This window comes from Abramis brama, assembly GCF_963993115.1.
Source record: "Abramis brama genome assembly, chromosome: 9".
In the NCBI taxonomy this organism is placed as follows: Eukaryota; Metazoa; Chordata; class Actinopteri; order Cypriniformes; family Leuciscidae; genus Abramis; species Abramis brama.
The window spans coordinates 30,075,824-30,092,001 of record NC_139971.1 but is presented as its reverse complement, the minus strand read 5'-3'; the positions used below and the strand labels follow the sequence as shown (position 1 = coordinate 30,092,001).

At 38.5% G+C, this 16,178-nt stretch overlaps 1 protein-coding gene across 2 annotated transcripts in view; it reads right to left on the bottom strand.

Moving 5' to 3' along the window:
• tmtc2b (transmembrane O-mannosyltransferase targeting cadherins 2b) overlaps positions 1-16,178 on the bottom strand; it is a 105,474-nt gene that overhangs the window by 47,714 nt on the left and 41,582 nt on the right. For both annotated transcript variants that reach the window (XR_014607688.1, XM_084124120.1), the window contains exon 2: positions 8,944-9,517. Coding sequence is in view for 1 of the 2 variants with exons in the window: in XM_084124120.1 (XP_083980246.1) it covers positions 8,944-9,517 (574 nt within the window). In the remaining variant the exon portion in view is untranslated. The remainder of the gene's footprint in view (positions 1-8,943; positions 9,518-16,178) is intronic.

Genomic DNA, 16,178 nt, shown 5'->3' with positions numbered 1-16,178 from the left:
TAAAGTGAGCTAATCTGCAAGTAATTTATTTGCCGTCATTAGATTAATAAGATACCCCTCCGATAAGAGATAAAAAGCTTTGGCTGTAGTAGCTCATTATATGAGAGAGAGAGAGAGAGAGAGAGGGAGAGAGAGAGAGAGAGAGAGAGAGAGAGAGATTACTTTTATACAACAGTTTGTGTGTAAATAAGAAAAAATGTGTCTTTAAAAACCATCTTTTGTGCGGAACTACCTTCCACCGCGGATTCATGTCAAGTTGACAGTTTAACAGATTTATAGGTGTTGTTTAAAGAACAAAATAATGTCTTTGTTTACAACATTTGTTTCAGTCCCTTTCCATATAAAAGTCTTTGCTACTGACTCTTTCATTGACGCCATCTAAATGTCATAATAATGTAACTTTCACTAAAGTCGAAATCAGTCACTAGCAGACCCCTTTATTTATATAACAAAGTATTATTTATTGAACACTAATATTTAAAAGAACAATTATACCCATTATAAAAATATGAGAAATTTGTATAAACATAAGCAAACAATTCAGTCAACATTCTCTCTACTAGCAGTGAAGCTGTAAGTTTAATTAATGACGTGTGTGTGCGCGCTTCAATGAAAGCAGAGCATTAATACAGAACGTGATTAATCTGACTTGGAACGACATGTGCATAAAATGGTTTCATTGCACACCTACTGTATGGAATTGAGTCGCTCAGAATTGAGTATTCAGACAGGCCATGCTATTAATATAACTACATATATTAATCCAAATATTGGGTTTGCAGACACTGGATTGTGATTTTTGTTTGTATAATACAAAAACTTAAACAATTTTGAGTCAGATATTCCAAAACAAATTGTATTTTTGTCTACCCCTGTCAGAACAAAGCCTGTGGCTTATTGTCTATTGTGTGTTTATTGCAACACTGAATGAGTTCATTCAAAGGTGAAGCAAGCATGTCAGATCCCCAGGTCAGCCAAAACCAATCAAATCCACCACATGATCATCTTCATCATACCAGATATCTCCAAATGATCAGTGGATCATCACCGCTGCTGTGTGGGAGAGTGAGTCTCGTGTTTCCAGGCTGCATTAACTCAAGTCTGAGGGTAGACAGCAGAGGAGAGACCCGCTCAGACACACTAACCACAGAGCACTATATATAGAGGATGCATGACAGATCATTGGATCTGAGCTCTCTTATGTATAACGCTGGGAAAAACAAAACACTGAAGCTTTGCAACGCTTCACACACACCTCTCCGCAAAGCTGAGAACACATAAATTAAATCAGACAAGGAAAAGGCAGCGATACAGGATACATTTTCACAAGCACAAAAGAAATACTTCTTGTAAAATCTTAAAACCTTCTGCTTACACCATTATAGCTTTTTTTGAGCAGTGGTTTGAGTACTTTTAACCAAAATGTATTAAACTGCTCTGCCTCTATTATCTTATATATATATATATATATATATATATATATATATATATATATATATATATATATATATATATATATACATACATACATATAGACATTAGGGTGGTGTATTGCCAAGAATCTGGCAATATGATATATAAAAAATATACATAACACAAATACTCTTTTTGTTGATATGACATTTTATTGAACTTAAAACAGGAAGGAAGGAAGGAAGGAAGGAAGGAAGGAAGGAAGGAAGGAAGGAAGGAAGGAAGGAAGGAAGGAAGGAAGGAAGGAAGGAAGGAAGGAAGGAAGGAAGGAAGGAAGGAAGGAAGGAAGGAAGGAAGGAAGGAAGGAAGGAAACTTTTACCAAAATGTATTAAATTGCTCCACCTCTGAAACTACTCCCCTTTTCAGATGATTTCACTTATATTTCAACCCTTTAAGCCCTAAATTTCTAAGTGAATACATTTAAAAACAAACCAGTTAACTAAAACATATTTGTATAAAAAAAATAAAAAAACACTAATAAAAAAAATTGTGGGTTAACAAAAACCAAGGTACCCTCTTAGCGAACAATAATTGATGTTTATTAAAATATGGTTATTAAAACTAAACTGATGTTTCATCTCTTGTACAAAACAGTCCAAACAATGTGAAGAGGGCACAAGGTGGCAGTGGAGAGCACAGCGTCCCCTCTAGTCCTAGACTCCGCCCCTTTTATGCAGATCTGTTTCCTGTGTGTTAGGAAAACCAAAACGGATTTGAGTCCTTCACACATTGTGTTCATCTCTGAATTACTATCTCTGAAAAGTCACGGATATTGCTGTGCTCTTTTGAGAGAAGAAAGAAAGGGTGAGGGCAAAGGGTGACATGCCCGAATGCACAGCAGGGTCACCGCTTGTGCTGACCTCAACGACACAGCAGATTCTTTTAATTCATGATATATGCATGCAGAGAGCTTAGCATTTACCTTAATTCAAATTCTCATTTATTGTGAAAAAAGACCGGGAAACAAGATAACAATAGAACATTTTTTTTAGTTTGCAGCCATTTAGATTTTTGAAGCCGCTATACAGACTGATATAAATGTGCTCCTGGTGGGCAGGTGCTCTTGTACGGGGTGATGCCTACAAAGCGTCACTTCATCATACACTGACAGAAGGCGTTAGAGCATTCGCATGCCATCTGTGCAAGAGTGTGCATACTTGACCATGTGTACACACAAGGCCATGTAATAAATTCACACCTGTTCCTTAAAACACAGCAACACACACCCAGAGCTGAACTTAACACATGCTTCATTGACATACCAGGGCTTCTTCCGAACTGAACCACCCACACAGTAAAATCACCAGACTTACCAAATACCACATTGTTTTTATAGGAAAAAGATGGTAGAAACATTCTGCATTAAAACACGACTCTAATGGCCTTTACTTTGGATACCGAGTCAAAATGTTCATTGGTGTTATTAGTAGTTTTTGAATTTCTTTTCAATAAAAAACATGTATATTGTGGTATACATGTAGTTAGACCCATTTTTTTTAAAAGAATATTATGATATAAATGCATTATGGATGCAAAATGATAAGATACTAAAGATAAACAGTCAAAACTAATCAATTACAACCAAAAACTCAACTTTTGCATGTCATAAGTTAGTATCTCCTCATTGTCACTATTATGATCTCAAAAACTGTTATGTAGTAATGAATTTTCATGTCATCATATAATTATGTTTGACAGCTATTTCTTGTGTGGCGGAAATGGAATTCATAATGTTTGTTTATATCACCCACAATTTCACATACTGCTATTGCATACTTTATTTCTAGACATAACACTTATTAACTACTGTCTAGATTGTCATCGATGTCCTTAATTTTACTATGGAAAGTTGTTTCTCATATTTGTCTATTTACCTCCATTTATTCTCTATGATTTGATTTCTAACGACATATTTACCAAATCAAAACTACAGTTTAACAAATTGTAACACAAATATAAAAAGATAAACGACTGCTAAATAACTTTTCCCTTGTGGAGCACAAAGCCATGCAAAATTCTGTCACAAAACACATTTACCTTATTAGCTTACCAACAATGCCGTTTGTACTGTGGAAAAACAGTAAAATTGCCAAGTCCTCAGGAAAGACATTTTACAGCTTAATGCTGATGAATAACCATTGTGATCTCATTCTGAAAGGTGTGTATGCCAAACGTGCTGTGCTAATTGTATCTAACTTCAGTATCTGTTGCTGAAAATGAGCCTATTAACTTGTTCCAGAAAATGAGCTAATAAAACGGCATTTTCCACATAAAGATAAACTGATTACACCATAAATACAATACCTGCCAGTGCCAACAATGTTATACGTGAGAGCTAGATTTTTAAAACCTACATTCACAGAAACGCAGGTTTGACCTGCTCTGAAAATTCATTTTGTTTTAGACTGAGGGTTACAGATGAAGTTTGAAAATCTGCGTCAATCTGGGAGTATAAAATGTAAAACATCTCAGCAAGCACACTTTGATTGGCTGTGAGCGTGGAGGTTTTTTTAAAAGGGTGAGCAATGACCAAAAGCATCCTAGAGTTCTACCAGGACTCTTAATAAAAATCCCCCAAGAGCTTCGCTGGGAGACGCTGCCAAAGGCGCTTAAAACGCAGCTCCCTGTTAACTCAACATGTGCTTATGCACTTAAGTCATTCCCTCTCCTTCTCATGTTCATACGCATGTGCAAACTTATGAAACATAGTGAACTGCCTACCTAGACTGCAGTTTAGGCATCACAGGTGCCCAATGGAGGCCGTTTCAAAACGTACAAATCCTGATATGAAATGGAAGTTGCGATAGTCTTTTATTCCCTATTGGGATGTATATGATACGGCGAGTGATGCTGCTTCTTGAACAAGAAAAAATTTAGTAGGGCAGGACTTTTTTGATATTGTCCATTGGGAATTGATTGAATTGTTGGATGGTTGTGGTCTGCTATTGACAGGTTCTCTCGCCCTCATGCCAGTAAACACGTCTTCAGAGAACGTAAGAGATGTTGCTGCAAGTGGCAAGTGAAAATTACGAGGGATTAAAACGGATAAATCATTTATAATAAATACTGCAATATTCCATAAAAAAAAAAAAAGTCCATTTTGATTAGGTATTCAAGATACCTAATTTTAGACAAATTCTAGCATAGCATATATCACATAATGCACTGCGACAAGGCAGGAGAAATAATGATTTCACATTTGACAATACACATTTTATACAACACTGTAAAGTATTCAATAAAATAGTCTATTTTATTTTAAAATTTAATTGTTTTACTCAACATACATTGTCAAACTCTTTTAGAATCAATTGATTGAGTAGAATATTCTACATATTTGGGTTCTACACGGATGTTGATGTCTAAGTGTACAAATCGGTCACTCGATGTTAGGATGCAGACAGCTCATTGGACTGAGCAGAGCTTTAAATTACTTCTAACATGCCCGTAGTGTAGAAGTAAAATGCAACCCAAGACGTGGCTTGATTTCCATAAATGCGAGTGTGATTTTTCCTCAACAATGAAACCATAATAGAGCCACAAAAACTGTTTGCAGGGATAATGGAATCCCGGCTCTAATGGAAAGAGAAAAAGCTCATTACGCATTCACAGCTGATACGTCTGTCTGGCTATCATTACGGCGGAGAGACAGCAGAGGTGTGAGGAATGCGCAGCCAGAACATTACAACCCTGATCCAGGCAAAAGAGCGTTAGTATGTGAATGATTACAACGATATGGAAAAAGACTTTCTGACACTGAGTTACAAGTTAAGGGGATAAAAAATGCTATTAGAAGATATAAGTCTATTTTTTATAGCCATTTTTGAATTTGCGGAAGAAAAATAGCCATGTCAGTGCTACCGAGTCCAACTCAGGTACAGTAATATATCTCTCAAAATGATTCAGGTGAATTGTAAAGCTGGAAATGTGCATAATTTAGGGGCAGAAATGTATAAAATATCAGTACCATATCGGTTATTAACATTTTCTCATTTATCAATATTGGTCACTTTTGGATTAAACATGCATTTGCTGATGTTGAATAGTTCATTTATTGCATTTTCTTCCTTTAGATTAACTTGCTGTCATTAACACTCTCTAACATCTAATCTTTAAAAACAAATGTTAAATGTAATCTTTAGCAAATCTCAAAACGAATGTTGATCTTCCAATTTTGTACATTGTAATGTTGTAACAATTTCCACAACATCACTACGTGCTTGTCGTTAAGAGAATAACAATCTTTTTTGCATTGAAGTGCCATTTTAAGATGAAGCATCACTAAATATTGACCACTACAGACGGTACCAATATTAAACGGACTGAACTTCTGCTCATTTTCATTCGCATCAAATTAAATGTGCCATCCATTTTGACTTAACTCTACTAATAAGCATATCAAAACACTGCGGTTTTACTCGTATAACGTACATACAAATTCAAGTTAGAGAAAATTGGAAATAAATTGAGTATTCGGAACAGTCCAAGGAGATTCTAAAAAACACTTTAATGCAATTTAGAAGCCTCACAACATCCAGACCCTCTTAAACTTGAGATTATTGAATCGAAAGCACCATCCATCTCCGTAAGTAATTGTCCTGAGTCCAGACCAGCTGCCCAGGGAGCATTTACTTATAGCAGACATCCTGATTTAACATCAATATAAAGCTATGGGATGATGTCATAAACTGAATAGCGCAATCAGATAAGCAGCCCAATTTACGATCACACCGCTATTCTCATACACGCCTGCACATTTAATATGGACAGACAATGAACGGCCATTAATATGTCCCTGTGCCTCACACATTAAGCAAGCCCACAGATGTATTGCACCAAAAAGTGCATTGCAGAGAGAATTATAGATGTGCTTATTATGCCACATTGACAGATGTGCATCTAAACGCTGGTGTTTTTGAGTTTATTCCCCCCTATTTAGTTTATTGTCTCATTACGTCGAATGAGTCTTCGGGCCCTTGGATGTAGGAAGCAGTTTGTCTCCTCACTAAAACCCATCCAGCTTTCATCTCTGGAATTATCGCTGCACTGCAGCCTGGCAGATGAGAGGTATTTGTCCTTGGGCTTGTGGATCGTAGACGCCTTGATGCTTATGTGTTTACATAGTAATTCTGGCTTCCCCTTCAACTCTACTTTATGTTAAGCTGTCATAAGTCAGAGTGACTCAGTCTCTACTCAAAGAAGTAAATCTGGAATTATTTGCCTCTGACAACATGCTGACTTTTTAACCGGATGACAGCAATGTGAAAACACAGCCGGGACATGATGCAGAAAGGATATTTGAAGCACATGGGTTTGCAGACAAGCGAATGCTCCCTTGCACACTGCAGAGCAAAGCATTTCTACTGTATGGATTAATTAAAACGACAGCTGGGCCAGTAGAAGAGCTGATGATTGATGGGGAGATGGTCAATCAGAGTGAGAAGAGATGTCAGATATGAGAGATCGTGCTCTTTAACACCTATAGGCCAGGCTTCCCGGGCTGAAGTGATGTGCCATTAGAGGGCCTGTCTGCTGCAATCTATGAATAATCCAAAGGCAGACAGCATCACAGCTCAGCCTCTCTGAGATGTCACAGGCCATTATGATGAAAAGCCATGCTGGTCCAAAATACACTGGTGTACTGTACAATGTTTGTATGATTTGTGCCCATAAGTGTCAGAAATAAACTTTAAGGTCTAAATTTGTCCCATTTTCTTCTGGTATGAGCACATTTCTGTCTAACACACAATAAACACAGAGCATGTCTTCCATTTATGTTAAATGCATTTATTTGAATGAATAAATTCATTCAAATAAATTCTCAATCTAAACAACTGTTACCTACCTAAAGGGACCTTTGCAAAAATAAAAATATACAGACTTTCACGTGCGCACGAGAAACTATCGCGTGCTCAAGAGAAACGCATCTCATGTGCACGAGAAAACTATCGCACGATTTAGTGAACGTTTCTCGTGAGCACGTGAAAGTCTGTATATTTTTATTTTTGCAAAGGTCCCTTTGGGGGATGCACGATATTACAATTCTGGCCAATTATTTTCATGTTATGGCTGATAACCGATAAATGGCAGATATTAAAGTTTTATAATATTTTGTCTAAACAAATAAAAACTACAGTCAACTGAATTTAGGGATCACAAAATTATGTATAGAATGAAAAATGTATCAGATCTGCTAAAGATCTGTTTTTAAACATTAACTTTAAATGAGCATTACATGATGAAATAAGCATGAACATTTAAATATTCAAAATCAACCAATATATCGAGTATCAACAGATGCAATAAATAAATCTGTAATATCACCAACAACCAATATGGCACTTATTGTGGAATTGAGGAATTGTCCACATGGTTTATTTCTGATGAATATGAATACATGAATTTACATTATTAACATTATCTTTACATCCTGGCATGAGAATTCAATGGGTCTCTAATCCTAGTCACATTTGTGCACACGTCAATACAGCTTGCACTGATTGGATGGGGGTTACGAATGTCACTGTGTTCTGAGAGTTGATGGTAAATCCTTTTGACAAGCCAGGGTTGAGCAAAACTCGACCTGATAGTCGGGTTCTTGGAAGAACAGAGATCTGCCCTAAGGAGCAGGGCACCGCTGTGTGCAATCCTTCTAATATCATTGATTTCCCTGTCCAGCTTTCTCCACCATAACTCTATACGCACACACACTGACTTCTAATGTTTATGAGCGATTGCTGCACTAATTACCATTCTCATGTAAACACAATACATCCACATCATTAGACGTCATTAGCATTCGTTGCGATTTCACTCTGACCGTTAATAAAACAATTTCAGAATGTTAGCCAGGCTTTTCCGGCCTCACTTGAAAATTTTCCAATTATAAAGGGTTCATTAAAAACAGGAGTTTACAGGGGACTGACTTCACCCGTGTCGGGTTCAGATGAACGGTAGTTTGAGAAAGCAGAGCGGGTCATTGAAATTTAAGGAGCCAGTGTTCAGTAAACTCAAAATCAGGGCAGGGAAAATAGATGCAATAAGGTTACCGAAATTTGATGTGGTGCAGAAACGTTTTCGTGTAATTACAGATCGTCGTGTGCTGCCAAGTGAAAACACAAACATCTCTGGCCAGATGCATGTATGTTAATACACCAAACAAACACCAATTTTCTTTTGATTGCCCTTGGCTAGCATTTTTCTAGTCCATTACGAAGAAGGAAAAAAAAAAAACTGTACGGTTTGTTACGGTTCACTCAGTTGAACATACATGCCAAAATGTTTTCCAAATTTTATCCTGATGGAAAGCAAACACTACACATGAACATTTATACAAATTATCCACCAGCACACACATGCACTATCCATAGTTTTCCAGGCCACTGCAAGAGTTTAGGAAATCAAATACATGCATTAAAAAAAAAAAAAAACACAGCTGGTTTTCAAAATGACAGATAAAGGCTGTTTACCTTCTGGAAGAGAGCGGGAACCTGCTGCAGCTTAAACCTGTGGAAGACAAACACATCGTACATGGCAGCCACAGCCAGCACCGTTACGCCTTGTTCCTTCCACAGCATGCTGAAGGAAGCACATGCCAAGGTGGCCAAAAACCACGTCCAGCTTCGCCTGTGGGCACTCGTCTTCATGGCACAATGGCATATGTAGCAGCGTAGGGCCAGAAGGAAGAAGAGGGCGGCTCCCACGTCGGCCCGGCCCACAATGCCCGCCACGGCCTCTGTGTGAATGGGATGAGCGGCAAAGAGAAGCCCAGCCAGCAGGCTCCAGCAACCCGACCCAAGCAGCAGCCTTGAGAGGCTAGAGAACAGGGCAGTCGTGGCACAGTGTAGAACCACATTGACCAGGTGGTAACCCCAGGGATCTAAGGCACCCAGGGCGTAGTTGAGTCGAAAGGAGAGTGTGCAGAGTGGGCGATAGGACTTATGGCTACCGCTGTGGGTGAGAAGTGTCCCCCAGAAGTCATCGTAGAAGATGTTGATCCAAGGCGTTTCGGGGAGAAGGTCCTGGTTGGTCTTGATAGCACGGCTGTGTGGAGAAAAGAAAGAGTTGGTGATCCAAATAGAGCCAAATGACATTAACATAATTATTCAAATTTATAAAACTGTCAATTAATTCACTACAGTGCACACAAGGACATTGCTTTGAAGAGTGAAGGTTGAGTTTGTCCTCATCCCACATCACTTGCTCTGCTATTGTATGAGCTGCACTATGAGTGTTGTGATTGACATTCGTCACTTGCTAAAGCCTTGAGTCTTCCTAACACAGCAGTCTTCTTCATAAAAGAACAGGGGATGACTAAAACACACACATCACAGGCATGAGACCATGTGTGAAAGTACAAATCTGCATGTAAGCTGACAAAGTCATTTGTCATATAGCATACTTCTCCTGTGTTTTTGTGTATAGATGTATTCCCAATTTTTACAATGAACAATGAAACCCTAAATTTTAAGTCTAAAATTAAGTAAAAAAGTAAAAAGAAAAGAAAAATATTAAAAAACAATTTTACAAATGATATATGCAGTTTTAATTATAATATGATGTAACTGTTCATAGGGATCACAAAGATCAATAGAAACTGCAAATCAATATGTGAGAATACCTTACATTGATTCTGACATTCCTCAACGTTTAGAAACTGAGGATATGTACCGCACACTTGACCAAAAATAAGTGATAAACAGAAAAACAGGGACATCCATTTAGCTGTAAGCAAGCACGAAGTGGTACCAAATGTCTGTCAATCAAAGCGATCCGACTTTGCCAAAAAGAAACTCAAAGACAAAGAGAAAGATAAAATCTAAGGGGAATGAAAAATGCAGAAATGCAAGAAAAGAGCGAGTTGAAGGAGTAATCAGCCATTTTCTCCCTCCCTGGGAGAAGGCTTTGGGACTCTAAATATGTCTGAAGAAGGCCTCATAAAAGCATAGAGTTGTGCAGAGAACGGGGGAGGCAGGGCGGGATATGCTCTAGTGGCCATAGACACATACTGTGCCCACGTTGTCTGCCTGTGTTGCACCGCCCAACAAGACTGAGAGAGCCCTCAAGGCAAACAAACACCACAAACATGTGTAAACAAAGCAACTAAGCAGTTACGTTATTCCATATGCAGTCATCCGTGCCAAAATCCATGTCATTCAAACCCTAGGCAGTGGTATCTTGCTGTGAAACAAACACCCTCTACCCCCTGTGATCGTGAATACACGGCTGCACACATGAAGATGGGGTTGAACCGTCGAGTGTAATTAGTCTCCTTAGAGAGCTCAAGCAATGACATAAGCTGTAATTAAAACATGCAACGGGAAATACGTGACAAGTGCGATAACGTACCATCTAAGCGACAGAATAATCAGTCTTCACAGCAATGGTGCCAAGAATGTGTAATTAACAACGAATGGAGACAAAAGGTTTAATGGAAACATGTTTACAAGAGAAAGATATGTTGCAAAAAGAGCAATGGATCCCTGGCTGTAGAGCCAAAGTCTTTTATCATTTGCTACTAGCTAACACACTTGCACAGTCGCCAGCAGCGAACGCCCGTCTACTCCTACCCCATGAGAACAGATGGAACTAGGAAAAGTGAGGAGATATTACAAAAGACTAAACTGCCAAAAAGAACTAGTGTTATGCTTCAGCTTCTTTGTAGTCTTGGGGGAAAATTTTGACAAGACACGTTGAAATTGCGGCCATTACTTTGTAAAAGTCCACAAGAAAAACAGATGCATCGAGAACTACATTTCTCCGTGAGATAAAGCTCTTCATCATCGGACACATTTCAAATCTCTGCCTTGACTTTGATAGATTCACTGTCTTGGTAGACTTTCCAGATTTTTCTCTCCCTAAGGTATACCTTCTTTATTTTATTCCAAACCATTCATCAAATTAGATCTTTATTCTTCCATACAAAGGGATAACACGAGAGCCATTGTGGTTCAATTACACCTCTGAATCAATTGAAAGGAGTTGCCAATTTACTGGATACTTTGGAGAGCAAGAGAAAACAAACTCCATGGCCTGAAGTCTCAACAACCAGCAGCTCAGACAAGACAACAGACTGTGCCAGGGCCAGCAGGCAGGGGCTTCAGAGATCGGCTGTTGCATAAAGTGTGAATCAGAAAGGAACACTTGGAGCTCTAGAGCTGGATTGTAACTGAAGATCAGGAACAACAAAGGCTCTCGGATTGCATACATGAATTCTTGAGCCACTGCCTGATTTGGCTTGACAGCACGAGGAAGTCTGACTCCCTAGAATGATTCTAATTGGTGTTACTGAGACAAATAACGTGAAAGCTAATCTCTGGCATGAGTTGATACTTCTTGCCCGTAGAGGATGTAGACAGGGATAGGAGTCCAGTGGCAGCTTTTTTATATGCAGGAGCACATTCTTACTCTCGACAACTCTCAGGGGACTGGTGGTATCACGCAATCCCGAATCTGGGCACTTTATTTCATCTAGAGTCCAATCAGCATGCTGGGGATACTGTGACCACATCTGTCAAAGCATGTTTGCTTATCACTCTATCCTTGCCGTGACTGGTACGTTGTTATATTTTGGATGACCGCAGCTCTAATGAGAAGTGAAATCCAAAATAAGTCCTGTGTAATCTAGATCCCAGTTCCCTCAGACTGGGAGCAAGATTTAGCTCTGCAGCCATGAGAGGAGCTTAAATGCTGCAGTGTTGAGAGCAGGCTGCGACCTCAATGTTTTCGGACAAGTACAGCTTTGCTAGATCCAAAACAAAGGCTTATAATTCGAGCCAAAAGCAAAACAAACCATACAAAGTGTCTAGTCTCTGGAATCAAAAGCGACCAAATACAGTGCAACCATATTCCATGGGTTGTCTTTCTTTATGAATCGGACGGATACACTTCTTGACGCATGATTAGCTTAATGCACAGTAAATTCGCTCTGCCAAAGTGCATGGATGTTAGCAAGTGTTCCTATAACGCAAGTCCATCCGGGGTCAATACTTTTTAACTTAAAGCTATCTAAATAACTTATCTTAACATCAAAAAATGGTTTCAGATATTCTTCTGAAAGTTTGAGTCACAAATGCACATGCACAATTGTTTTATATTTGTGCCAGCAAGTGAAAAGCGGGGGAGAAAGACACAGGCAGTGGGGAGATGTGTTTTTCAGTCTGCCAAGTATGTGTCATCACCCGGCTTCAGTGTCTGAAAGGGCCGCCGTCATATTTTGAGAGTGCCTACAGAGAGGCTGTCCGGTCTGTCCACTCTGCTCTCATGCCTGGGCTTTTGTCTATGGTTTCTTCCCATGAGAATGCCTGCAGGTCAATAACAGAATACCTTCCCCTTATGTGGTACTTATGCGAGAAGAGCTCTCAGGGACAACAGCCTTGTTCCTTTGTGTAGTTTCATGAAGAAAAGCTGTATAGGCTATAAAGAGAGGAAAATCAATTAATTTGTCAGAATAAAGGACTGAACTGTTGAGGAAACACCTTCCGAGTAACTCACAAAGTACAAATGTCTTTCATTCTTTGAGTTATTCATTCATTCACTCCCTCTTTATTTCAGTTATTCATTCATTCTTTCTTTTGGCCAATCTTTCATTTTTTCCTTTGGTCAATCTTTCATTTGTTCTGTCATTCTTTTTCATTTCAGTCATTCTTTTATTCTTTATCATTCATTTTCATTTTCATTCTCTCAATAATTTATTCACTGGACATGGTACATTGATAATACAATTTTTGGACATGTACTGTGCTAATATCAGTTGGTTCAGATTTGTTTAACCTTGAAGTACCATATAAATGGCATAATACATAAAGAGGGTAATTGTTATACGGTATTCTGGCAGGGGGAGCGAAGCCAAGAGCTGTGAGAACAGAGCGAGCGTGCCACACCGGCCTCGAGTCCCACGGAGGAGCTCTGGAAGGATAAAAGGAGGAGTGACAACAGTGGAAGAGAGAGGACCAGGCCTGGAGTTTATGTAGTTGTTTTGTTTTAGTTTATGCGGCAGTCATCTGTGAGGGGCTTCTGCTTTACTTTCATTTTGATGTTTGTTCATTGCATCATGTTTTTTCTTTCTGATTCCATCACTGCACAATGGTAATGCCACAGGACTTAAAAAAAAAGAAGAAGATTCACAAGAAGAATGTTTTCCAGTGAAATCATTAATCCTTCAATATCAACCAACACCTAAATGAACAGAAATACATGAATATTATTAGTCATATTAGTAAAATAAATTTAAGATAGAGGAAGTTGGGGTTCATGCTCAACAAATGTATGCAAGATCAACCTGAAATAAATGTCTGTGCTTTACGAAGAAGTCGCCGCTAGCTACCACATATGCTATTGCAGTGAATACTTCCTATAGTTCCTCAATTAAAGAGCTTTAAATCATGCTTCAAATCATGTCAAAAGGTCTTAACACCATCACAGCTTCCTCAAAACTGGAGAAATAAAAAACTATTTGCATACATAATTTATAAATGGCAGATTATGGAGGTGAAAAGACATTTCACCAGGCTAATCTTATAAATGCTGGCATTACAAATCAATTCATACGCCTGGAAAGAAAAATAAGCTAGTCACAAAATGCATTCCGTCACCAACTTATGCACAAAAAAAATGTCAAGGAATGAGTGAGGTACAAAGTGCTCTCTTGAGATATTAACTAATAGAATTGACACTTTGAACTGTTCGTTGTTAAACAACACAAAATCGATACCACGGTAAACTCAATGTATTTCAATATGTCAGTCTGGCAAGTTAGTAAAAATCCCAGCTGGTGTATTATTGAATTAAGGTCAGACAGAGTGGGACTAAAGGCTTTCATTTGGTGGGCTTCAACAAATAGTGAAGCAGACACACACTGAAAGGGTCGGGGGCTCTGCAGTCGGAACAAACCATCTCGGGTCACCATGAAATCAACATGGTCATGGCTGGACATTGTTGATCTAAATGCCACAATAGCCACATTATCTAGATTACAACCATGTCAAAGTAAAAAGAGAATGTTTTTTTTTTTATCCCTTGTTTTTGTTTAAAAAAATAGTATAGGCCTATATTATACATTCAGGCATGATTCAATTTATGACACTTTCAAAAGGTACCTTCCACAAACTCTCATCCTTGAACCATTTTCACAAAATAATATGCACACATCAGCAGTGTTTAACTTTTTCATGGGCATGAATGAATCAATTGTCCACTAATGGCAAATCAATGAAAGCGCCATTTCCATTTAGGCGTTATTGACAAAAAAGAAGGGAAAAAGCGCACACTCAGCACATGGTTCTGTGAACTCCCACTAAATTAGCATAGTGAAAAAGCGACCACCACATTTCATTATATCATGCCACCCCTCTTGGGAAAAGCAGCTTTGACAGGACTCACTATTTACAATAGTTGTACAATGAGGAGAATATTATGCTGCAATTGAACTCTACTAATTAGATAACACAACAACATCTAATAAGATATGCATTTCCTAAAAGAAAAATATCAGTGCATGCAAAACAAAATTAAACGTATGCTTTAGTTGAAAAACAAATGAGTAATTGTAAAATTTAAATTATTTAAATTAATTACAGAAAACAGAGGAGAAGAAAAAAAAGGAGGAGAAAAAAATAAGAGGAGAAAAAAATAAGAGGAGAAAGAGAAGAGAAAGTAGTCACTCCTTCATCCACTTCCTGTGTGCAGAATATCTGCTGTAAATAGCAGACAACTATATACAAAGCATGAGCAAGCTTTGGCCAAAAGCGATCAGACAAAATAAGTTACACCCTACATATTTGCTCTGTAACACTTTCATGGATGGTAACAGACTTTCCAGACGGACTTTCAGTGGAACATCTGTAGGAAGATGCTCTTTTAAACCCAAAAGAAATGTCTGGCCTCTAGGAAAAATAGGGGTATTTAGAGGTTAGCGATTATCACAAGGCGGCATGAAAGCCAATTAAAGAACATGCCTGTATTTTAGAGTCTCTTAAATCTGAGGGCATACGACAAGACAAACTGCTTCCTCACAGCAAAAATATACCAGCATACCCTGTTACTGTCTTGCCTTCCCTCACTGTCTTAAACACAATGTACAAAATGACAGGTATCTGAACATATTCAATTAAAGGTGCACTATGTAACTATTTTTGTTCACATTTAACAAAATGTACATAAGTAAATACACCAATCCTTCTTCCAAAACTTTGTCTTTCCCTGATTGACTATGGTAAGCATGTTATAAGCGTTTATATTTTAGACCAAGCTGGATGCTATTCTCTTGAAATTGTGTACTTGTGTCACTTGTCCGTGAGTGTCTCGTCTTATCTGTAAATAGAGAGAAGTTGCTCCCGCTTACTTTGACGCATGTGGGAGTGGCATAGGTTAGTTGTCACCTTGAGCGAGAAAGGTTGACATGGAGCACACTAATATAAACCTTTATTTAACCAGGAAAGAAAACTCACTGAGATTAAAATCTCTTTTATGGGAGTGTTCTGGCCAAGATAGGCAGCTCAGTATAGCTGCCAGTATAGGCAGGCCATAAAGCCCCGTTTCCACCGAGCGGTGCGGTACACAGCTTCCATTGTAAGAAGTTGTGAATGGTACCCTAATTCCGAACTGTACCACTTTTTTGGGACCCTTCCATTGGGGTACCTAGCACAATAGTTCGGTACTAAAGGGTGGAGCTAGACTCACTGCAGAACTTTGATTGGTTGACAGA